Genomic DNA, 23,784 nt, shown 5'->3' on the forward strand with positions numbered 1-23,784 from the left:
CGGTTCACGGTTGGAGCTTTTCTTTTCCAGAGGAACCTGAAGGCAGCAACCAGGAAGTGAAGCTGAACCGTGAAACCAGTCCTGGCGCATAAAGCCGCGCGCGCACCGGGTTTGAAATCGGATCATTGGACCGTTTGGTGCCTGATGACACGAGAACTTAAAAAAAACCAAGGACACATCGTAATAACATCGTTATTATTATTATTATTTTATAGCAGTTCATCCATTAAACACACTGAAATTGCTGCAGTAAAAACCCTACAGGATTTCCGTAAATGAACTAATTCTATCTATTTTTGTCAGCAGTTTTTCCAAAAACCTCTGCGGATGTCAGAGACCACCTGAATGGATCCAGAAACACTGGTTGCTATGGCGACTGACTCCACAAGCAGTGGCCTCTCGTGATTCAGTCGGGGGTCATTCGAGGTCAGGGGTCTGCAACCTGCGGCTCCGAGGCCACTTGTGACTCTTGTACCTCTCTAAAGTGGCTTTCTGGTTAAATGAATAAATACAATAATAGTATTTTTTTCTTTCAACTAAGACTAAATTAGCATTTATTTAATTTAGATTAGTTACATTTATAAATTTATGGTTGAGGTGCACCTCAAAGATGCTGACTTGTTTGCCAGCAGGGATGCACAAAACAGGTCTTGTTTGCTCTATGCTTCCTCCTCAGATTTAAAATACTAAGCAAAACTTTGGTAAAAAGCAATATCCTTAAAGCACATATTATTTTATGTTGTCCAGAGCTGCACTGGGACGATCCATCTTTTATTTAGAAATCATACGAGTTTCTGTCAAACATAAAAAATAATTTCACATGTTGAGAAAATGCTAGTTTCTTTTTATATTTCTGTTTTTATTCATGCCACAAAAGAAGCATAATTCATATATATTATTAAAAGATACATTGTAATAAATGCACAGCAGGGCGGTTTGTAGGCTAACAGAAGAAGAGTAACAATCACAGCCTAAACATAGACATTTATAGTTTTCCAGAAAGCCACATATAGTTAAATTAAAAAATAATAATTTCTGTTATCTTTACAGAAAAATAAGAAGCAATACTATAACATTAAAAAAATGAAACCAATAAATAGTCCATCGTCTCCTGTCATAGTTCAGACGACAGAAGGGTGGAATAAAAAGTCACGTTATATGTGGGTTTTGATCGGCCAGACTGAGAAAAAAATACATATATATGGCTCACTTTCATAGTGTTTGGAGGGCCAGGTCAATTGTGGAGGAGGGCCGGACCCTGGTGTGGAAAAGCTGTGGTTCTGGAAACTGGAACGAGGTTTAATTTTCAAGTAGCAGCTCCAAACTGGACCTGTAGGGGGCAGTACCATCTCAGCTGCAGAACTGTCTATAGATACAACCATTGATATATATCACATATATATTATAGTATTATATATCTGTGGGTACAACTATCAAGGTTGTGTCCAAATTCCCTCATTACAGCCTGGTTGGTGCACTATGTTGGGGGTTTGCCATTTTATAGGGGTGTCAGAATTTAAAAAATTAAACCCTGGAAATTTCCCAGAAGTCTGAAAAGAACCTGAGGTATTTCCTGGAGCTACTCCTCCAGTTAAATGAAAGAATGAATGAAGCTTTACTTTTCATTTGCAGAACACAGGTTGACAATGCTTATGATGGGAAGAACAGTTTGACAAGCCAAAAATGGTTGGGAGGTACTCATGCATGCATAGTAGTACCTTGCAAAAAATACTAAAATCTGTGGGGTTACAGCCCCGAGTTCTTCCATCCACCAAAACTGCTTTCCACGGTTCTTTATCCACCATGTATGGTTGGTTCTCCATTTTCAGCAGTGTTTCCCACTTTGACCTTAGGGTTTCAGTCCATATTCTGAACACGTTCCTGTATATCTATATATCTAATCTCTATACAATGACTATCTTTAGACAGGTTTATGTGAATGTGTTTATGTGTGCTATTTTTTTAACTTTCCAATCAATTCACATACAACATCTAAGTTGACCCTTGTGCTCTCTTATGGGGTCCAGATGACCCTTCTTTTAATGTAGACGTACCTAGGAGAGCACAAGGACTAGAGGAGCCCCTGTGTACCGTCTCGCTCTGTATTTTTAATAATTGGGATTTAAAGCTTTTCTAGTCCGTCAGTTTTTGGATGTTTGTTTCCCTTTAGTGAATGAGTTCAGCTTTGATTTCTGCCTTTAGTTTATCTCTAAATCTTCCAATAAATCCATTCATCTTTAGGTGATTTAACACATTAGGAATGAATATTGAAAATCTACCAATTAGAATCAGACATTGCTTTGAATTTATGATCATGATCTGGATCGTGCAGTGAAATTTCAGTGATCTGTGACAGTGGAGCCGGTTGGTAAAATAACTGAGCACTTTGTGGTATGTACACCAAATTTGGCATGGATGTACCTTAGAATCCTCTCTATTAGAAAAGCAGGTTAGTCATGACAAAATCCAAGATTTTAAAGTATATATAATTTACATTTAATAGTATTCTTTAGGTACTCCTCAAGTTTAAAGGCTGCTATTTTCAATGATTCTTGTGGCTAATGTGCTTTTCTGAAAGAGAATGCCAAATTTGGTGCTTAAATATTAACCTATAAAGATTTGTGGATTTCAACGACACACTTGAGTGTTTTTCTGGTTTAGGTGTCATCACCATGGCAACCGTCTCCATCTCAGCAGCCAATTTAGATTACGAATAACTGTCTTTTTGTACGCCTGAGAATGTGACATGGACATTTATTTCTCTGCTTCAAGCCAAGAAAGAAAACGGGTTTAAGACTCACTGTTTATTAAGCAACAAGAACAGAAGAGGATCCAGCAGGCACCACGTACAGTAAATATCATCCTCCGGTCAGTACATTTGTTTTCTCTGTCCTTTGAGTTCAGATTAGGTTTAGAATGACCCCTTCCTCTGTCCTGCTGGTTTGTGTTGCATTAAGTGGAAACATTTGACACAAATCTAGTATACAAAACAACAACAGTGCTTTGTAGAACTACACAAAGTGGACAAACATGTTCTGATTGGAACAAACTCATGAGCGTCTCTGTTCTGGCTCATCGTACCTTTTATTCGTCTGCGTTTCTTCTTCGGTTAAACAAAGGGAGAGTATTTTTGTATAAAAACCTTTATATATTAAAATACATTACACAATAATTTGGCTATTTATTGCATTCATATGTGCTTTTATCTATAATTTATTGCAGCAAATGGGCCACCATTAAAAACCCTGCACTGAGTGCAGGTACTGATGTGTACTCGTGGGGGCGCTGTTCTGTTATATTTCTTACAATCTTGGCCTAAAAATCACATACATGCTACAAAAATTAGATGACAAAAATCAGTATTTTTATTTTTTTTTAAGAGTTACTGTTGATGTTACCTAGCAACAAGAAAATGGCTTTAGTGTCCTGCTCCTCCCCTTCACTCCTCCTTGGCTTGGTTAGTTAAGAGTGCAAAGCTGGCTTCAGAACCTGGAGTGACACTTTTAGACCTTGTAAGCTCTGAGAACATGACATTCTCTGGCTTCCAACCACGCAAAAGACAAATTTAACATCTGACTTAAGCAACGCTGTCCAGAAGGACAATCCGCTTTGGCTCGTGTCACTTGGGTTCCTCTCAACAGTCTAGTTTTAACAGTGCGTGAGCCAAATGAAAGAATCCACTTCTATAGATCAATGGTGGGAGAGGAGACCATCGGCGGCGTTAGAGGGATCAGAAGGACGGGTTAACAGTCAGATTAGCAGAAAGCGCTGGAGAGAATATTGCACTTTTTTTTTTTTTATCAACTATAACAGGGATTCCCCCAACAAAGACACTAAAGAGCAGAACTGTCGACTCCTCAGTGGCTGGAAAACAATCTACAGTCAGTTACAATGAAAGTGCAAGAGTTTGTAAAAGTGCAACAGAAGAGACAGACCCTGTCTGGCCTACAAATCCTATTCACGATACTAAAGACATGGGGTGGGGGGTTAGAGTCTGAAGAAAATTGCCTCATTTCTCCTAAAGACACTTTCAGCTCAGACGGCAGACAAACATATATACACATTCTGTTCCCATGTCTTCTGAGCTTTCAGAGATTGTGAGAGGTGTTAGCTGGAAGATGTGTGAACCAAGTGTACAACAGGGAGCGTCCGCCGCTGCGGGTGAGGGGGGGCGTCTTATCCTCTGCGAAGCTCCCGAAGCTCTGCAGCAACTTTACGCAGCTCAGCTTCAATCTCCAGCAGCTCCTGTGAACAGAATACAAACTTTCATCTATGTATCTGTGAGTGTGTGAGTGTGACGTCACCCATAGAAAACAACTTTAGGCTCCAACCAAATGACGTCAATTTAGTCGCCATTTTTTCACAATACAGACGAGTTTGTTGGAAGACCACAACCCTGCCATTTGAAAGCAGGCTATACGAAATCTGTCAAATGTTTTGAACGTTGTACATGGGGGCCAACAAGCTCCGCCTACTTTTTATTGAGGCATCAGATTGGTCTTAAACTACAGAAAAAAGTGTGATAAAAACAATGAGGATAATCAAGAACATGTTAAAAAAGATAGAGCAAGAATGTTATTTTGACCAGTATAATGACTGAGTAATCACTGCTTACATCTCTACAGATGTCTATGGCCTGCAGTCAATCTCTTCATATTTGGAAAATTTGGAGAGCACATTTTAAATTCCATTTTAAACAAAGATTTAAAGCTAAAAACAACGGTTGAAGCGTTTCTTTTAAACGTAAAAGAATCGCAAAAGAGTCAAGTTGAACTTTGATATTTGTGACACAACTAAACAAGGCGATGATTTGAAACCCTTTTAACTGTGTGATAACAGCGGGACATCAAACATTACTCATTTGGATGCCTCCCCCACCCCAAGAAAAGAAAAGAAAAGCAAAAATAAAAAAAACACACACAAAAGAGATTCTGTGATTCTGAATTGCTCTGCTTGTTTTAGAAAAAGGCTGCTAGTTCACTAACTTCTAGGGCTGGGTATTACCAATAATTTCCAGTATCAATTCAATTAGATTCACCAGAGCCTGGAATGATTCAATAATGATTTTTTCCTATTCTTTTGATCAAATCAATTCAAATTTGGGTTTACACTGTTTACACAATTGTTTAGAAATACATTAATAATCTATGTTTCGAATATATTCATATCAATCTAATACAGTTCACATACTGTAAATTTATTAGTGAAATTATAATGAGATTGTTAATAACATTCAGTGTTGGATGGTTTCTCAAATTGGGAAGTTTCCCTAATTGTTCTGCCTCTCCTGGAGTGTTTCGGTTTGGTCCTTTCAGAAGAAGAAGAAAGTATGAGCAAAAACTGTGTTTTAGACCACATATGCTTACTTAAAAAATGTTTCCTTAAATTAGTCACAAGAGAATCTGGCCACAGAGAAAAAATATGGTGCTCAAAAATTAGTAGCTGGAAGTCCCTCCCCCTGCCGGAGCCAGCCGCAAAAAAACCCCAAAACAGTTTGCATCCAAAATCACTGGCCGGAAGTCCTCATCTGCAAACCCCCGTTTTAGGCTTTTGACTTTTTTCCCCTTTGATATACTATGACTGCTTATGTGATCAGCTAATTCACAGTGAAAAAAAGGCATTTCGACAGAACTGATCAGCTGATTCACAAAGAAAAGTTCATAAGGGGTGTAGTTTTACAAATCTGAACATTTGTTAATATTGACTTGAAAGAAATAAAAAAACTAACGCTCTACGTCCCATTTGAAGCTCGTCTTTCACCATAAACTGCTAGACAGTTAAAGTTATTTCCACATTTAAAAGATTAAAAGCTGATGGTTCTGAAAAGTTTTTAAAATATCATTTTTGATATGGTTTCCTAAAGTTTGGGAAATTTCCACTTACGGCTAGAGATTTTTCTAGCGCCATCTTGCATGTGACCAGAGGCCCCTCAGAAGTCATGCCTGTGTGTTTATAAAGATGTTGCATAAATTTCACCTCCTTTCCCAGTCATGTGAGCTTCAGGAGTTGCTCATCGGTCCAGTATAGTTGCAAAAAATCAAAATAAGCTCATTTCTAATGGTTTGATTTGTCTGTTTTGTTGTTTTTTTGTGTTCCAATGTGTTTGGATTTTAGTTACATTGCCATGTATATGTATCTTTGCATGTTCTTAAGAAAATATGTTTGGGTCGAAACTGACCCATAACATGATAGAAGTTACTAGAGTTAATAAATTTAAATTTGAGACATTAATTTCAGAGATGAGTTCTAAACCCATCAGTAAAAGTCAAGTAACACAATAACCTTTATTTTATTTATGATTTTCTTGAGGTAATTTTTTTCTGTTATTATTTTTTTAAAGGCCAAGAGACTCTAAAAAAGTAAAACAACATTTCTATGGATAAGGAAGCCTAAGAAGATGACTAAGAGATGACAAAAAGATTGGATGATTGGTTTTTGTTTTAAGTGTATTTTAAAGCTGATTTAAGACTCGGGTCAAAACTGACCCGTTAACACTGTGGACGGTAACGGAAAAATAACACAAGAGGAAGGTTAAGATTTGAGCAAAACTCTTTCTTTTTTTAAATCTTGGCGTGAGCTCAAATTTGAGGAGGCGAAACTGTCTTAATAATCGATAACTCTAAAACCTGTTTGCTTAAATATGTTTATTCAGTGTTGATTGAGTAAAAGCTTAAGATTCTGTCATTAGACAAATATATTTATGTGATATACCAAAAAGAAGAGATAAAATAGTAACAAATCACTTAACCTCTAAAGACCTGGCGTCTCCATGAGTGGACGTCACATTTTGGGTTATATTAGCGCAGTAGGTAATTCTGCTTAACCTGTAACGTGTGTAGAGGGTTAGCTCTTAAGAGGTTAGGACTTTTGCGTGAAAACGTGGTTACCTTAAGGTTCACAATTAGAGGATTCTGGAACTCACCTCCCCTTCACCTTCCTCAGCGTTATCCTCATCATCTTCATCTTCATCCTCATCCTCCTGTCTGACATACTCCTCATCGTCCTCGTTTTCTTCTTCCTCCTCCTGGTTGTACCTCTCCCGCTCAAACTGTCGCGTGGCCTCATCGCTGGCCTTCTCCATCACTCTCTTCTGCTGCGGCTCCTTCAGCTCCATCACCTCCTGCTTCTCCTCTTCAGAGTCTTTCTCCTCCTTGGCTTCATCGGAGCCGTCCTCCTTCGTACCTTGCACCTCCTGCTCTTGTATCCATTTCATCTTTTTGACTAGCTCGTCCAGCTCCTCCTGCTTCTCCTTCCTCTCCTTCTCCTTCTCCGGTTTGCTCCTGCTGTCCTGCTCCTTCAGCATCTCGCTCAGCTCCTTCTCCACTTTTTCCTTCTCCATCATCAGCTCCGACTCGGCCATCCCTCGCTTCTCCAGGTCCTCTCCTTCTTCTTCCTTGTTCTTGTCCAGCTCCGTCTTTTCATCCTCCGCCTCCTTCTTCTGCTCCGATCCAGAGCTCCTCTGCGTCTCCCTCTCCTTCACTGCTTCATAGCGCTTCTTTTTAATCTCTTTTAGCAGTTCTTCCAGCTCCTTATTGTTCCTCTCATCTTTGGCTTTCTTGGTGATCTCCTCTGCCAGCAGCTCCTCTAGTTCCTTGGCTCTCTCCTCTTCATCGTCCATTCCCCTCCCTTCAATCTGGGGCTCGTCCATCATCTTCGTTGCTTCAGCCATCCCCGTCTTGTTTTCTTCAGGCTCTGCAGTTTCTTTGTCAACACTGCTCAGACCTCGGTGGTCCTCCTCAGTGTCCTTCTGCTCAAAGCTGCTCTCATCATCCGTCAGATGGTACTGGTACCTCCGTTCTTTTGCTCTCTCTGCAACCCATGGATGACATTCATCACAGAGCTACTGCGATGGTGACTGCAGTTAGAAGGAGTGGATGCTGCTTACCATCATCAGCCAGCTTCTGCAGCTCTCTGAGGAGACCCTGATGTCTCTGCGCTTCACCAAGTTCCTCTGCAAGAACAACACGCATTTTCACACAAGGTTTTGAGTACAGAGCTCAGTAAACGTCCAAGAAATGAGAAGATTAATTAAAAATAAAAATCACATTTTTGAAGCACTTGTACATTTTTAATGCATTACCCATTCAGTCACAGAGAAGAAGTCAAAAGTCTGAGAAAATTTTGTTTTTAATGTTTTTAGTAAACAGCCCGACAAATATTTAGATTTCTATTTAAGTTTTCGTTCATAAAATAACAAGTCTTGTTGTCCAGTAATCGTCTGAAAAGGTGACATAAAATTAGTGGTGGGGCAAAAAAAAGATTTTTAGATTGTAAAGGATTCTGAATCGGTTTATGGATTTTAAATGATCGAAAAGTGTATATGATTTAAAGTAAAAGTAAGAAGCGGAACTGAATAAATGTGAAACGTTTTTCACTGACATTTTTGAAGAGCGCACAAACATGACCGACCCTCCAGATTTTGTCCGACCGGCCCAAACTTTACTTAAAGCAACTGTTTGGAAGCATTTTGGCTTACATAGTGTTGAGTGTCAATTGGATTAAAGTCATGCAGTGTGTAAGTTATGTCACACCAAACTTAAATATGTAGGGAACACAACAAAATTGGTGAAATCACAATGTGCAGCTAGCTAGACACTATTTATTTTGTTGGACCTGAGTTCGAGAGCGTTTCATTAAAGCTGGTCTAAAGATAAAACATAAAATAATATTATTTAAGGTTGTTGAGTTCAGGTAACATGTTTCCTTTTTGATGCTGTGAAAGATTTTAAATATTCAAACAATATTTTTCATGTAAGTAACAACAAGTAGACTGATTTCGTCTTTACTTAAAAATGCACTTTGGTGGAGAAAAGTGAGTCATATTGGTCTTGTGGTAAACAGAAAACAAGTTAAGTTGCATTGATAACTGTGTCATAATTGAATCATTTCATAATCGAATCATGAGGTGCCTTAAGATCCCCACCTCTACATAAAATGCAAACATCGAGAACCACAAAAAAGTCTGAGGTTAAATAAAATCCAACCTGATAGCTCTGCTCCACAGTCATGATGGAGGCCATCTTCATTCAGAGCCTCCTGGATCACACACTCCACCTGTTGGAAGAATAACAAACAAAATTCAGCTGAATGCAGTGTAAAGATCCTACTGACAGAGGTTTGGATCTCCTTCACTGGATCTGAAGGAGCTTTTGAAGAACCTTTATCGATGATTTCTGTCTGATGTAAATAGAATCATGTTCTTGAGCATCTCTACCTGGATAAATAAAGGTTCTCCTACTACTGATGAAGAGGATGATTGATGATGCATCTACTTGCAGAAAAATAGATTCATGTACGTCTTTGGTCTTCCTCGTCTGAGCTGGCATCTGGCTCAGAACTGCTCGCCATAATGTTAGCTTGGGGGCGTTAGGGGCTGTAAGCTAGTGGAAGGGAGTGTCAACAGAGAGCAGAGAAGGCAGGGCGAGGTTGACAGTCCCATCCACAACTCAGGGGCAAATTTCTAATAAACTCCAATTACCTTGCAGAAACAACACGGGTTTTAAGATTTTAGCTTTTGGATTTTGAATAGAGAAGGCAATATTATAATAGATTGAAAGTAATAGATTAAAAATAGATCAAAAGATGAAAGCAGTCCCACTTTAAACCTTTACCACCACTTACTGTAGATCAGTTATCTGACAGGTTAAAAACCTACCAAATCCATTATTTATTCACCTTTTTTAGAATTTATAAAATAATAATTTAAAAAATGAATAATTTATTGAAGACGATTAGCTTCCAATCATATCACTTGGTTTTCTGACATGTGATTTAAATTATTGATTCCAAATTATTATCAAATATGTGTTTTGTAAAAATAATTTCTTGAAATATCCCATTTTATATACTTATTTTTTATAATGACAAATAATATCCACACATTTTTTGGCTGAATTTGCATTGGTATAGGATAAACGACTAATTAGAAGTTAAGAACTGGATAAATTTAGGGAAAGAATATAAAAAATAAATAAATAAATAAAAACTAAGTACCAAACAAAGCAGGGGTGGGGTCCTTCCACTCTCTTTCAAGCAATCTAATGAACTACTTTTGCCAATCTTAATAGTTTCATTGTGTCATGATGTGCAAAAGAGCAAATATGTTTATATTTTTTTATTATTATTATTTCTACTTTGATTGCTTTAAATACATTTCCAATCCGATTTTAAAGCCGAAGAACCACAGTGGATGAATAAAGGAGCTCCATGAAGCTTCAGGATGCAGATTTCTGCACTAAACAGATGAAAACAATAAAGGAAAGAGATGTTTCTGACCTTTGCATCGTGGAGAGGTGATGCTGCAGGTCTGCTTCCCGCTGAGACACATGAGGAGGAGAAGAAGATGGACATCAGTAACTGTTAGATCAGTCTGACCTCTCAGGAACTCTGACATTCATCAGGATCCACCCCCTCCCCCACCACAGACACCAGCCCCTCCATGTCTGACCCTCTAATGTCCCTCAAACTGGAGCGTTTCAATCGATCCGATCACTGCAGACAGAGATCAATGACGTTCATTGATTAGGCACTGGGAGAGGGGGATGTGTTCACGTGCTCCCGCGCGTGCATGGCTCCGTGGGGGGTGCGAGCGGTGGATCCGTTTGGATCCGCAGTGTGAGTGCCGGGCTCGGTTTTGGCGCTGCGGCGGGGCCGCTGCGCAGGCGCGTTAACGCCTCTGTTGATCGCGATGATTTCAGGTAATTTCCAGATGTGGTCCGCTCACCTGCGCGGAGCTTCGGTTCCGTTATTTATTTTAATTTACTTATTTGAACAGTTTGAGTCAAAAGACGATTGCGTGAAATAAAAGCACGAACGCGGGAACACCGGTGAGGTGGTTACGTAACCGCGGCCGTTAAGTTAAGCGCCTTACGGTGAAATCCTCTCATCCATCCGCTCACCAACACCTCAGGTCTGCTCCGCCGGCCGCCGCGCCAAAACAGACGCAAAAACCCAGAAGACGCGCGCCGCCTCGCGCGGACAAAGCTCACCTCCGCACGCGGCGGCCCACAGCAGAACCGCGGTGATGAGAAGACCCATGAGCTCCACTGACTCTGACTCCTGCAGGAGGTCCTTCGGCTGGAGGGAAGCTGCTCGGCGCGCTGTGAGGAGGAGCGGAAGAGCGGACTGTCCGTGCGCGCGCCTGCTCGTGCGCGGTGTCAGGTGACCGCTTCCAGATCAGAGGCTCAGGTGTCCCTGAGAGCAAACAGGTGATGCAGTCCGTCCACTCAGGTTCACCAAATCTGCCCACGTGACCAGGATTTAATCACCTCTGGATCAAAAACAACCTCCTTAAAATAAATAAACATGTAAACAAACAGAGAGATAAACACCTGCTAACATTAAAAGATAAGCCTATTAAGCTGTGATCAAATGATTTATGTTGTGATGTATTATTTTTACTTTTTAAATCATGCTATTTTTAAAGTGCACTGCCCCGTTTTATACATAAACACACACACACACACAAACCCCCCATCCACACAGACTCACAAACATGCACACAGAAAGACACACACACACATACACTATAGTCCATCGTTACAAATGAGTAATTGCTTTTGTTTATGTGAATTATTATACATAAATAAATGTCAGGAACAACAGTACTTCTGAGCTCAGACTGATGTTGGACTGCAGGTCTGGATCCTTCATCAGGTCCAGGTCAGGATTCTGTGGGACACTCCAGCTCCTCTGCATCAATCTGATCATTATGAATCTGTGCCCTGGTCTGTAGAACTCAAAGACTTTTTCCTCAAAATTCTCCTCTGTTCTTCTGTTTCTTTAACCAGAAATGAGGGATCAAGTCCAACTGGAGAGGACAGACCCATACCATGATCCTCTCTCCATCCAACCTCCCAGTTCAGTCAAACCAGGTTCAGGTCTACTGGTAACTGCCAATCCTACCTCTTCTGCTCTCCAATCCATCAGCTCTGCATTACTGTATGCAACACTTGGCATTATAGTGAGTGACGAGTGGCCCTAATGCTGCTGATTGCCATGGAAACCACTAATCTAAAGTTTGTATCGACTGATGCTGCAGAGATCTGTATTCTTGATGCTCCTCAAAATCCTCTGACTCACTCTCACCATCATCAGATGGAGGAAATTCTTTAAGTGTGGAGACTTTAGAACTGATGCAAAGATGCATCATTTCACACCAGAGTCCAGTGAAAGCTGCGTGTTCTGTCACTGATGATTAAAGAGCGCATTAGTTCTACTCCTGTGGATACGGAAAGTTCACATCCACAGGGGTGGGATTATAGATTGTGTTGTTTTGTAAACATAGAGTATCTTTGCATGTAATCCTTATTTTGCAAAGGGTATTTCTGTGGTTTTGATGAACATTAATCACAAATGTATCTCCAGTCTTCTTCTTTGCCTGATGCCTGTTCCCTTTAGGGGGCGCCATATTTCTTCTATCATCCTCCTTCACACCAACAATCCTTATGTCCTCCATCACCACACAAAACTCCTTCAGACCCTTTTTCTGGTTACCATATTTTGACTTTAAACAAATTTTCTCTATGGAGACACACCAGTCCTGAAGACTCAGAGTTCTGGATCTACAAAGTCATAATGCAGCTTCTTCATTTTTCTCCAGAAGAATCCTCAAAGCAAACATCTGTGGTTGTCTTTGTCTGCTGTTGTTCATAAATGTTCCTCTACTCTTTCCTGTAGCTTCATTGTGTCTCATCATCTTCACGCCTCTGTAGTTTCTCTGCATGCCTCTATTCTTCTTGAAAATGAAACAGAACTCTTCTTCTCCATTCCTCAGACCGCATCTCCCTCTCCATGATCCAAGAAACTCTCCTTAACCCTTCCAGACCTCCACAGGAATATTGTCTTTCCACTCTTCATCTTTTCATCTGTTTCTCTTTCTCCACTGAGTCCAACCTGCCATATAAATCCTTATTCAATCGTTGTTATCGAATGCTGCTTTTGAATTGTGTTTCCGTATAGATTCTTTTATTCTAGAACCTTCTCCCTCATGCAGATCATGTGAATGTTCTTCACTTCTGTGACCTCAACATCATTTAGTTTCATTAGAACCAGCACGTCAAGAGTCTAACTCCACCCAATTGAAACAAAAACTGTTTGGTTCCCAGTTTTTTAATTTGACAAAAACATAAAAGTGTTTATGACTGAATTCCCAGCGTTTAAGAGAAACAATGTCGTAATGTGAACACATCCATTCATGCAGAAGTTTCTGTCTGTGTCACATGGATGGTTTTGAGCTTAGATGATGCTGGAAGGTGGATCATCTGGTTCTGGCAGCAGGTCTGGGGGGTCGATGATGCTGGTTGGGTCCGATGTATCTGAGCGGAGTGTAGCTGGGCTTCTGGATCACTTCCAGACCCAGGTAAGGCTGCAGAGCGCGAGGAACGCGCACCGTTCCCTCCTGCAGAGATGATAAGTTCAGCAGATCATAGAGAAGACTTCTGTAGTGCTCTGTTCAGTAGTGAAGTGTGAATTTAGGATTTAAGGACTATTCAAACTATGAAGCACAGTTTGATCACTGTTTGGTCAAACTTTACAGGAGTCGATGATGACTAGTGGGCATCTTACTTTGGTCTGGTGAGTCTCGAGGATGGCGATGATCATTCGCGGGATGGCGCACGCTGTGGCGTTCACCTACAGAGGATGAAAAAAGGAAAAGGTGATGGGGTGGGGAGGCTGCCTCAATAGAAAAGGAGGGTGGGGTTTCTTACAGTGTGGGCGTAGTGCAGGCTGCCATCTTCCTTCTCATACAGGATATTGAGGCGTCTGCTCTGATAGTCCGTGCAGTTGGATGCACTGGAGATCTGGCGTTGGGAGGAGACTGCATGTGATTTATTCAGTACGTTTGTGACACTAATGCCTTTAAAGAGAATGAAGATGAGGTGTTTGGATCACGGTCCAGCTGCTCAAACCAGATTCTGGATGGTTTTAAGTACTGAGAATTTTACGAGTCAGGTTCAAAACCTTCCATCAAATCTGACTAGAATCACCTTTAGCTCTATTCATCTCACTGAAAGACAATTTTATCAAGTATTTGCTTTATTTTTGTGCATTTTTTTGAAAAACAGAAACTTTTCATAATATAGAGCTAGCTTTGAAAAATCCTTGAACTTGACTTAGAACCTAAACACATCTATGCAATCACTTTCCGTCGATGTGTAACGTCACGTGAAAAGGGTCTATCAAGCTATTCAGCAGAATCTGTGGCCTTGAACTTGAGTTTAGATAATATTTTAGCTACATGTTGCCTTTTTTAACTTTTTTGGCTTTTACTGGTGGTTTTTTAGGCTATTTTGGACTTTGGCCAATATGTTAGCATTATGCTTGCTGCTTTTGCTAAATTAGAAATGTTTCCAGTTTCTCAAGAAAATTCTGCATTTAGCGAATATTTTATTAAGCTATCAGTTGCAGCATTTTCAGCTATCAGCTCTAGCCACATTCAGCTCACAGCACTCACACTTCCATTATCGTAGGTAATACTGTAAATCTAGTTTATGCTTCTGTTTCCACTAAAAAATTATGGATTTCTGATCTTCTTTCTTGATGTTTCTTCTGAATTTGGGTCAATAGGTTCAAACATCTCAACAAACCTCTGCTGATCCGAAGAGTTTAGTTAAAATTAACTTCTATAGTTCACTATCTCTTAAAACAAACCCCATTTTTCCAAGACCGTTGGAAGGAACATGCTGACCTCTCCGTAGGAGTTTCTTCCTGGCATCCAGGCTTCCACATCAAACTTCCTATAAGCCGGAGGGCCCAGCTCCTGGGTCGGCATGTCCAGAACTCTGAAAGGAAACGTCAGTTTCAGTGAGAACGGTCTCAATTTTATAATATTCTACTCTAAAAGTGACAAGGAATAAAAAACAATTCATTGAGAAATGGATGGTTTGTTTGATCCTGAAATATTTTTTAATAAAAGAAGAAAAGCCTCCACAAGTGCAAAGGATCAAATTTGTATCAGTACATATAATCAAATGTACTCTTATCCTAAATGTAGAGTAATAACTTCTGCAAAGCTTCGTACTCTGCCTCATTTTATTATGTTTTTCTATATTTTCATGTTTAATTTCTAGCATTCACCCCTTTTATCAATATTATAATTCTTTACTATTGTTCTTAATGCTTTTATCTTCATGGATTATTTGATAATCTGAATAATGAACATCAGGATTTATTCTACCAGTTTTTGGCTTAATTTCTACAGATTTTTAGTGTTTGAATGTTGTGTCATCCTCAAAAACATTTTGTTCTTCTGTCGTTTCCATGATAATAGCTGTAAAGAGCCAGAGGATTTTTGCTCTGCAGGTTTGACACTTTGATCAAAGTTCAGTCTGGATTTAGGGAGATTCTAGAGAAGTTCTCCTCCATACTGACCTGAAGTGCAGTTCCAGCCCAGAGAAAATCTCTTTCTGCAGAGAAACAAACTCCTGCAGCAGCTCTGCGCTCTCCTGACCCGTCTCATCAGCGGTCACTCCGAACATCTCCACCTGAACCCACAGAAAAGATCAACCTCAGAAGGAGATTCTTCAACAGCTGGGCTGACTATAATCAGGCAGACCTTATTAAAGTGATGGACTCTGTAGAGCCCCCAGGTCTCTCTGCCGGTGTCCGTCTCTGCTCGGTAGCAGGTGCTGCTGCACGCGGTTCTGCAAAGGAACAGATGCCGTTAGACCCAACCGTCTAACTCCACTTAGACTGTAGGAGATGAGCAGGAACACGTGCACCACCTGACAGGCAGGTCCTTCCAGTTCACTGCATGATCCATGAAGAAGCCTGAGGAGAAAACACACAAACGTCAGCAGAACGCGGAGCTTCCTGCAGAACCGGGTCTGTGTGCTGGAATTCTGTGCTAACAGAACATTGCAGCTTTTTGTTTGGTGGGTCTGTCTCAGTTTGATGGTGTGTTAACACGGTATTTTTGTTGGTGTAGAAGAAGTCTCACCTGCCACCCCAACCTCTCCGGTACCAGCCAGGCTCAGGTCCGGGAAACGGGCCGGATCCAGTGAGTAGACCTGAGAGCGGTGTGCGTTTGGCTGCATCCCACACCCTTCCTGGAGAGAATAGAACCCACTGCAGCGTCAGGAATGACTTACATCCACATCACTGCAGTGTTCAGCCTTCAAACATTTTTTTTTATATTAATTCACTTAAGTGTAAAAAAACAATCATCACTTAAAAAAAAAAAGATTTTTGAGAAAACATTTTATTTATTGTGCTGTAGTTCTGAACATTTCATAGTTCTACTCAGGCTAGGAGGTCTTTCTTCTACTGAAGAGCATGAACATACTGAACATATTTTGGCCCGAAATTTCAAGAACACTGAGGAGAAGGTCACAACCTCTGGGTTTTAGAACCCAATCAAAGGGTAATAAAAATGGGCGTTAAAAAGTTATTTTTTTAATGGTTTAAAAAGGTTAAAGAAAATGATTTAAGTGAACTGACTCCACTGTGAAGCATGGTGGCGGCAGCATCATGCATCAGAGCTGTGAATGTTTAGAACAGGCTGAAACTATCTTGTTTGAAGCACTTTAGCCATTAAGGCCAGTTTCTAGAAACAGTACATATTTTCTTAACTACAGAGTTTTTTTTAACCTTTTTATTTGTTAATTTTCTAGTACTTACAAACACCGCCCCCTTCAGCATGTCAGGCACCACCATGGGGATGAAGCCCTGCAGAGAAGGTAGAGTTAGACTCCACTTCCATCAGATGATCACAGCTTAAAGGAGATGCTGAGTCTTCTAAGATGAACGCCTTTTTAAAAGAAACATTTAGTTTTGGAGAAGCAGATCTCCATCCTGGAGGAACTTTCTGCATTTTCTGGAGGTTTCCAAATGACAGAGCTCAGATGATCTGAGATCTTTTGCTCTAGATTCTAAATTATCACTGGTGGTTGGAATTATCTCTGGACTCATTGTTCAGTTCTGGGTAATATCTGAAGAGATGAAAGTTCTGGAAGCCTCAACACAGTGAACAACAGAATAAGAATTTGCTTCAGTCCAGGTGAACAACAGGATGCTATGTGATGCTTCTCTGAGCTTAAAGGCAGAAACACTCTGATCTTCTGCTGCAGATGGAGTCTGATAACTCTACAGGAAGCTTCCATACCCGCCGCTGCAGAGTGTCCAGGGCAAAGTTCTGGAGAGCAGTCTGAAGTCTGGCCCCCGCCCCTCTCAGGTAGTAGGACCTGTGGCCTGATACGTGAGACAGCTGTCTGCAGAGGACAACAGAGTCCAGAATCGGTTCAGTCAAAGGTTGAGGAGGTCGTTAGCAGCAACCAGAGTCTTCCTCACCGCTGCCGGATGAGACCCAGCGTCTCCCCCAGCTCCACGTGACCTCGGGGCTGAAAGTCAAACTCTGCAACCAACAGGAAATATGTTTTCAGACGGAACGGAGAGATGGAGAGTGGAAGGACTGTCCAGCTGTTCGTCTCCACCTGGTTTCTGTCCCACCAGCTCCAGGACTCTGGCTTGGCTCTCGTCTCCGACGGGCTGCAGAACAAAGAAAGCCCGGTTCAGTCACAGCGTCCTCAGACGGCAAGCCGTTGGCAAGCGTGTCCTCACCACGTCGGGGTGGGTGCTGTTGGGCAGCCTGAGCGCTCGGCTGTAGTGCTCCTCGTCCAGTTGGGACTCTCTGAGGCTGAGCTGGCTGAGTTTGGTCCGGATTTGCCGGCCTCTCTGCAGGGCCTGGCTGTACTCTGGCAGCTGTAGACGGATCAGAACCCGTGAGGAAGTCTGTCGCTCTGTCTGCAATGCCAAATGCAGGAATACGAAAAGCTCCTCCAAGCTTCAACTTACACCTGTGGGGGCTTTCTTGTTGTTTTTGCTCTGCCAGGGATAAAAAAGAGTTTTATGTTATAGAACTGCATATTTTTTACTGCTGAGGTTCTGAGGAACCCAAACGTACCACCAAAGTTTTGACGGTCTCACTGATGAGTCTTTTCTCCTCCTCAAGCTCAAATATTTCCTTCCTCACAGACTGGAGCTCCTGCCACACGCAAACCTGCAACGCAACAAGACTCATGAAGAACTGGATCCAGAAGCTGTTCTGTTCGCTAAAGATCTGACAGAAAGCCTCAGCTTGATAACATAGCAACATTTTCTAAAACAGACTGACAGACAAGCAATTTAGGTTTTCCTATTTTTTTGAGGGGCCTGTAAGAGAAATATTTTAAAAACTTACAAATAAAAATGCAGCTGAAACATGAGAAATAAAATCCTATTTATTTGTGGTTGGAAATCAGGAGATTCTGAAATCAACTTTAATGATGTGAAATGTATTTAAATATTTTGTTCAATAAGAAAATTAATAGATAAATGCAGCAGACACAGATCCTGATCTTACAGATGAACACTTTGACAGACCAGAGGGACTTTAGATGGAAACAGAAAAACTACAACATTTCTATTATAAAGGCCTTTTAATGCAAATCACCATAACGACTGCCTGGTGATTTCATCACACAGAGGTCAATCGGGAACCTCCACAAACACTGCTTCAATACATTCCGGAACCTGAACCAAACAAAGAGAGGTTTCTGTTCACTCTTGAGGTTTATCTTTTTATTGTTTTTTTTTTTCACTGAACAGTTTCACAAACTGCTGTATGTATCAAAAGATCAAACCTAGAAAAAGTGCTGCTTCTGACAATAAACAGAAGACAAAAGAGAAGAGAATGTTTCTGCTATTTATAAATCCAAAAGATTCAGAAAAAGAAATAAGGACAACAATATTACTGTATTAAGATTATTTAAGAGTATTTTCTTCATCTAAAACGTTTTCTGCAGATCCGCAGAAAAGTGTAATGACACCTCAGAAAATCCAGATCATTAAATGCTTTGATACTTGATGTACAAAAACTGCACATGTTGCAACTAATGTTGAATGTATTCATAGTAAATTCACAGAGAGATAAGTGTTTTGATTATGATATGAATGTATTTGACTGTATAATGAAGCAAAAAAAAAAAAGAGGAGAACCTTTATTAATGTGTCAGAGTACCACCTATGCTACAGGTTCTTTTAAAACAGAACATGGTTCAGTTCTGTTAAAAGATCCTCTTTTTGGTCCAGTCTTTCATCCTCCTTTTCAGGCCTATTTTCCTAATAAATACCCCACAGTTTAAACCGCTTTAAGATTAAACCGGTTCAACTGTCACGAACTAAAATCACGGGTCATTTACTATTTTCTTGACGTCGTTCCCCTGCAGATCCCCCTTCCTGTGCTCCACATTGGCGATGACTTTGTGGGTCTCCTCGCAAACCGTTCGCATGTCCAGCTCCGGCTTGTCGCTGTAACCTTCACGGACATGCTCGTACAAACTGCTCCTCGCTCTGTGGCAGAACCGGTTAAGGATAAATAGGTTTATTTTTCTCCCAGAGAAGGACATGTACGCTGGCTGTTTCACTGTTCGTGTAATCCATCCGAGTCTTCTAGCCATGCCTGTGCCGGTCGCCATCTTTGCCTAAACCAATGCCGCATTTATTGCTGTAGGAACAATGACACCTTAAGTTTTTAATTTATGATTACTTGTATTTTAACCGTTGCATATCAATACTATCTGACTGGATTTGGTTTCTGAACTTCATCATATCGTTATAAGGACTTTAGTAAAACATTTTAAAATGTGTCCCTTTTGCTCTTTGTGTTTTCAATATGATTTTTTCCGAGCTGCTTTGAACATCTCACTAATGCGGAAATTAGTTGTGATCAAAATAAAGAAAGGACTTTAAGGTTTATTTTTTACTGCGTAATTAAACTGTACCTTTCTGGAACCGGCACTTTTGAGTTTTTATGATAATATTTGATTTAGTTTAATTTACTTTTTTAAAATTCAACTTTGAACAAAAGCAACGGGAAATTAGCCCCGCCTCAAATCGCCGTCACGAGCCAAAGGTCAGCCAATCAGATAAGCGGAAGTTTAACATTGCAGTAATCCGGTTCCGACATGAAAGTGCGGCCGACTCGGTCTCTTCTCAGTGTTTTCCGTTCAGCCCGTGAAACCGCGCGTGTGACCGTAGCGCCTTGGGGACGGGTTCGGCGGTGAGGTTCGGCTATGCAGTCCGAACAAAGCGGAGCACGCCGGCCGGCCGCAGACGCTTCCTCTGGGGCTGTTTTGGTGCGTCTGCGGGGTGTCATGGTTCCCAACGTGCAGCTTGTAGCCTGACGCCGCTCGCGCGGACACGAGCCTCGCTGCTGGGCCCACCGGAGCGACCCAAACAAATGATCCGAACTGTCTGCTAATACGGCCAGTCTCACACGGTCTGCATTTCTTACCGGGACTGAGACCCGACCGGCCTTCACGGTGGAAACGAGAAGGAGAGCGAAGGTAGGAAGCTAAAACGGCCTCGCGCGCGGATGCTCCCTGGGTCCGGCTCGTGCTTTGGAAGGGACAGTGTGTGTTTGATGTGGTTCACCCGGGTGCCGGTTCCAGCCCTCTCACGGTTTCATGTCCCGTTTCTCAGATGAATGCTGTGCGGGGGGGCACGGTCACTTGGCGTCCCCAGCCGTGGCAGGACGGGGACGGGGGAGGGGGGGAGCCCCTGTCCGACAGCGACTCGGAAGAGGAGGACTTCCCCGACGACAGCACCACCCCGCTTGGGGACTACATCACCCACGGTGAGAGGGGGGAGACCTGAGGGTGGGGGTGGGGGCTCTGTATTATTGTGGCTTGATGACCTGCTGTGCCCCCCCTCGTTTCAGGACTAAAGCAGCTCCTGGATGCTCAGCAGCTGTGCGATGTGACCCTGCTGGTTGAGGGGAAGAAGTTCATGTGTCACAGGTAAGGAGGCTTTCATGCTCTCTGGCTGCTGCTCTGATCATCTTCCATGTGTTACAGTGACCATGCCCCCCCTTGCCCTCCCCAGAGTCCTGTTGGCGGCGGTCAGTCCGTATTTCAGAGCCATGTTTACCAGCCCTCTGGTGGAGTCTCGTCTCACGGAGATTCGTCTGGAAGAAGTGACCCCATCTGTGATGGAGACTGTGATCCAGTTTGTTTACACGGGAGAGGCGGGGCTTTCTCTGGACACTGCTGAGGACCTGTTTGTGGCGGCCAATCGGCTGCAGGTCATGCCGCTGCAGGAGCTCTGCTCCAGGTAGAGTCCGTATTCTCCGAGATCCTCCTTCTTCTTGTTCCCAAGCTGAAACTCCTCCCGTCCTGTGCCCTCAGGTTCCTTTTTGAGCACCTGTCCGTGGAGAACTGCCTGGGAATGTACTCTCTGGCCCGCTCCCATCATGACCAGCTCCTCCTGCGAGCCTCCAAGCGCCTGGTCGCTCAGCACTTCCCCCGGGTGGCCAGGCAGAAGGACTTCCTTCTGCTGGATCACGGCACCTTGGGCAGCCTCCTCAGCTCCGACCGTCTCGGCGTGGACTCTGAGGCGGAGGTCTACGATGCAGCACGCCGTTGGGCGGAGCACCAGCCTTTAGATCGCTACGCTCACATGCCTGCTCTGCTTCAGCACCTGCGGCCGGGGCTGCTGTCGCAGGAAGAGAGCCGCAGGCTGAGCCAGGAGCTGGGGCCCGCCGCAGCTGGAGAAGGCCTTGGGGGCCCGCTGAGACCTAGGGAGGGAATGTACGAGAAGAAGATCGTCTGCGTGGACCTGACACCTCGCGAAGACGAGAATTCGGCCAACAGAGACTACACGGTGGACTGCTTTGACCCGCGGACAGGGAAGTGGGAGAAGCTAGCAGCTCTCATCTCACTGGTTAGCCCCGGTTGCACAGCAGTGGGGGATCGGCTGTTTGTGGCGGGGGGCATCCTGCGGACAGGCTCAGTGTCTGCGGCTGTGCACGAATACGACGCTGTGTTAGACAGATGGATAGAGCGGCCCGCAATGGTCCACCCCCGCGCCATGCTGGGGCTGCTCGGCTGCGGACAGTCGCTCTACGCCCTGGGGGGGTGTAACCGCTCTGCTCTGCTGGATTCCAGTGAGATCCTGGACCTGACAGCGTGCCAGTGGGGTCCCGGGCCCCGCCTGCCCTTCCCGCTGCGCAGCTTTGCCTGTGCTGCGCTGCGTGGACGCCTTTACCTACTGGGTGGAACCACGCTGGAACAGAACCGGGCCGTGGTCCACTCGGGGGTGCTGATCTACCACACCCAGACAGACTGCTGGACCAGGGTGGCTCTGGACTCCGGGGCCACCTGCCTGGCGGGAGGTGTGGCAGTGCGGGGTGGTGTCTGCGCCATTGGAGGGTACTTGAGGGAAACCACCAAATTCCTTGACGGAAACTATACCAACTTGGAGACGTTGGACGCAACTGGGCGTGTGCTGTTTTTTAGGGAGGGTAGGGGGTCTGGGGTGGAGAGAGAGGTGACAGGGGGAGGGGTGTTGGTCAGCTCGGAGCCGCGGGGTTTTGCAGGCGGGAGCGACCGAGCCCCCAGTCCGGTGGTTTTTCCTGGGTTGCCGCGGCGGATTGCAGCAGGGGGCGTGGCCAGATGGAAAAGGAGGATTTATGTGTTAGGTGGAGAGAACGGCTCTCGGTTCTACGACAGCGTGTACTGCTGGAAACCTGGCTGGCGCAGCTGGGTGCAGAGACGGGAAAAACTCCCCGGGGATACCGGGGGGGTCAGTCAGTTTGGATGTACTACACTGAAGTTCCCTAAGAAACATATCCTGTCCAGACTGAGGCTAGCCAAAGAAAACTGCAAGAAGCCGCCCCACTAGCCTGACTGCAGACTTCAATGGCTGGGGTTGGGGGGGTGACGATTAATGAACTTTGAACTTGTGTGAACTTGGGATTTGAAATGAATTCAAAGTCTATAATTTTCTATGACTGACCATCATACTGACGGAGTAGAACCAGAAACTGGTTCAGATCTAGAACCCACAGATGAATGTTAAGGTCAACATTTGACAGAATAAAATTCTTTTAGAGAAAAGTCTGTTTCTCAGAGTCTTATTTTACTGGTACTCTATTTCCTGCTTTCATTTGGGACTATTATGGGAGCAGTATGAATGGCAGGGCCTTGTCCTGAAGGGTTTGTCATTTTTGAAGTTCTGAAATAATCTTTGTGGCACATAAATGTTATCGGTTCTAGGTTTTGCATTGATTGTTAAATCAGAAGATTATAAAAAGAGACAATATTTGGACTTCCTGTTTGGGGTTGGTTAGAAAATAACAGTAAGAATGTCACCCTGAAGTTATCCTTCACACCTATGTAAAAAAAAAAAAAAGCCTAACTTCTCAACAGTAACAAATATGTCAACAGCTGGACTGTGTCTGTGATGTCAGTCCTTTTAGGTAGTTTTCATGAGGCTTTTATTCTGAAAACGAGGGTGTCCTCTGACAGGAAACTGCTGAGTCCTCAGTCTTATGAGCATGTTCAAACAGCTCTCAGATTGTTTTTTGGGAAGGTGGAGTTAGGTGATATCACACAGAGATGGTGGCAGTTGAAAAACGGGTCTGTAACCAGCCTGATCCAAATGAACGGGTTCTTCATCTCTCCTCCGACCTTCTGAAGCTTCAGTGTGATGACATTCTTTCTGTTTGTTTTAAATCAGATGTGACCTTCAGTCATGGCTTCAGAAGAGAGTTCATTCACATAATGGCAGAAACACCTTCATGTTGGTGGACAGCTGGAGTTTATGTGATGTTCTTTTGGCTGGTTTCATGAGAAAAGGCTTCAGGTCCTTTCTTGAAAAGCATATAAGCGTCCTAGAGAATCAACATCTGTTCACCTTTTTAAAATTATTATTTTAGTCTGAATTAGAGCCAATTTAAGTTTCTGGTTCCACCAGTAGAAAATCAGTCATTCCTCATAGTTACACTGTTGAATCTTAGGGAACTTT

The 23,784-nt window shown here is 42.9% G+C and overlaps 3 protein-coding genes and 2 long non-coding RNA genes across 5 annotated transcripts; 3 read left to right on the forward strand and 2 right to left on the reverse strand.

Annotated features, from left to right (window-relative positions):
- The first annotated feature begins 38 nt into the window (after positions 1 to 38).
- On the forward strand, positions 39 to 536 carry LOC112150026. The gene is made up of 2 exons (XR_002919873.1): positions 39 to 180; positions 307 to 536. It is a non-coding gene; the product is annotated as an uncharacterized LOC112150026 (long non-coding RNA).
- Positions 537 to 2,789: 2,253 nt separating this feature from the next.
- Positions 2,790 to 11,223, reverse strand: LOC112149112 (DNA ligase 1). Its single transcript, XM_024276575.2, has 6 exons — positions 10,989 to 11,223; positions 10,276 to 10,316; positions 8,985 to 9,054; positions 7,886 to 7,951; positions 6,923 to 7,809; positions 2,790 to 4,245 (listed from the first exon to the last, which is right to left on the reverse strand). The coding sequence occupies exons 1-6, from the start codon at positions 11,035 to 11,037 to the stop codon at positions 4,177 to 4,179; spliced, it is 1,182 nt and encodes a 393-aa protein (XP_024132343.1). The 5' UTR covers positions 11,038 to 11,223; the 3' UTR covers positions 2,790 to 4,176.
- Positions 11,224 to 12,873: 1,650 nt separating this feature from the next.
- On the reverse strand, positions 12,874 to 19,481 carry sars2 (seryl-tRNA synthetase 2, mitochondrial). The gene is made up of 16 exons (XM_024276573.2): positions 19,179 to 19,481; positions 17,903 to 17,998; positions 17,794 to 17,823; positions 17,560 to 17,700; positions 17,433 to 17,487; positions 17,290 to 17,353; positions 17,105 to 17,210; positions 16,621 to 16,668; positions 15,941 to 16,049; positions 15,726 to 15,771; positions 15,557 to 15,644; positions 15,373 to 15,485; positions 14,690 to 14,783; positions 13,710 to 13,802; positions 13,567 to 13,632; positions 12,874 to 13,399 (listed from the first exon to the last, which is right to left on the reverse strand). Exons 1-16 carry the CDS (start codon positions 19,452 to 19,454, stop codon positions 13,259 to 13,261), a joined length of 1,566 nt encoding a protein of 521 aa, XP_024132341.1. The 5' UTR covers positions 19,455 to 19,481; the 3' UTR covers positions 12,874 to 13,258.
- LOC112149113 lies at positions 15,641 to 17,180 on the forward strand. Its single transcript, XR_004948892.1, has 3 exons — positions 15,641 to 15,825; positions 15,929 to 16,679; positions 17,070 to 17,180. It is a non-coding gene; the product is annotated as an uncharacterized LOC112149113 (long non-coding RNA).
- Positions 19,482 to 19,837: 356 nt separating the features above from the next.
- On the forward strand, positions 19,838 to 22,877 carry si:dkey-260j18.2 (uncharacterized protein LOC325231 homolog). Its single transcript, XM_024276571.2, has 5 exons — positions 19,838 to 20,324; positions 20,461 to 20,614; positions 20,699 to 20,777; positions 20,863 to 21,090; positions 21,165 to 22,877. Exons 2-5 carry the CDS (start codon positions 20,461 to 20,463, stop codon positions 22,657 to 22,659), a joined length of 1,956 nt encoding a protein of 651 aa, XP_024132339.1. The 5' UTR covers positions 19,838 to 20,324; the 3' UTR covers positions 22,660 to 22,877.
- The last annotated feature ends 907 nt before the right edge of the window (positions 22,878 to 23,784 follow it).

Source organism: Oryzias melastigma, linkage group LG13, assembly GCF_002922805.2.
Source record: "Oryzias melastigma strain HK-1 linkage group LG13, ASM292280v2, whole genome shotgun sequence".
Taxonomy (NCBI): Eukaryota; Metazoa; Chordata; class Actinopteri; order Beloniformes; family Adrianichthyidae; genus Oryzias; species Oryzias melastigma.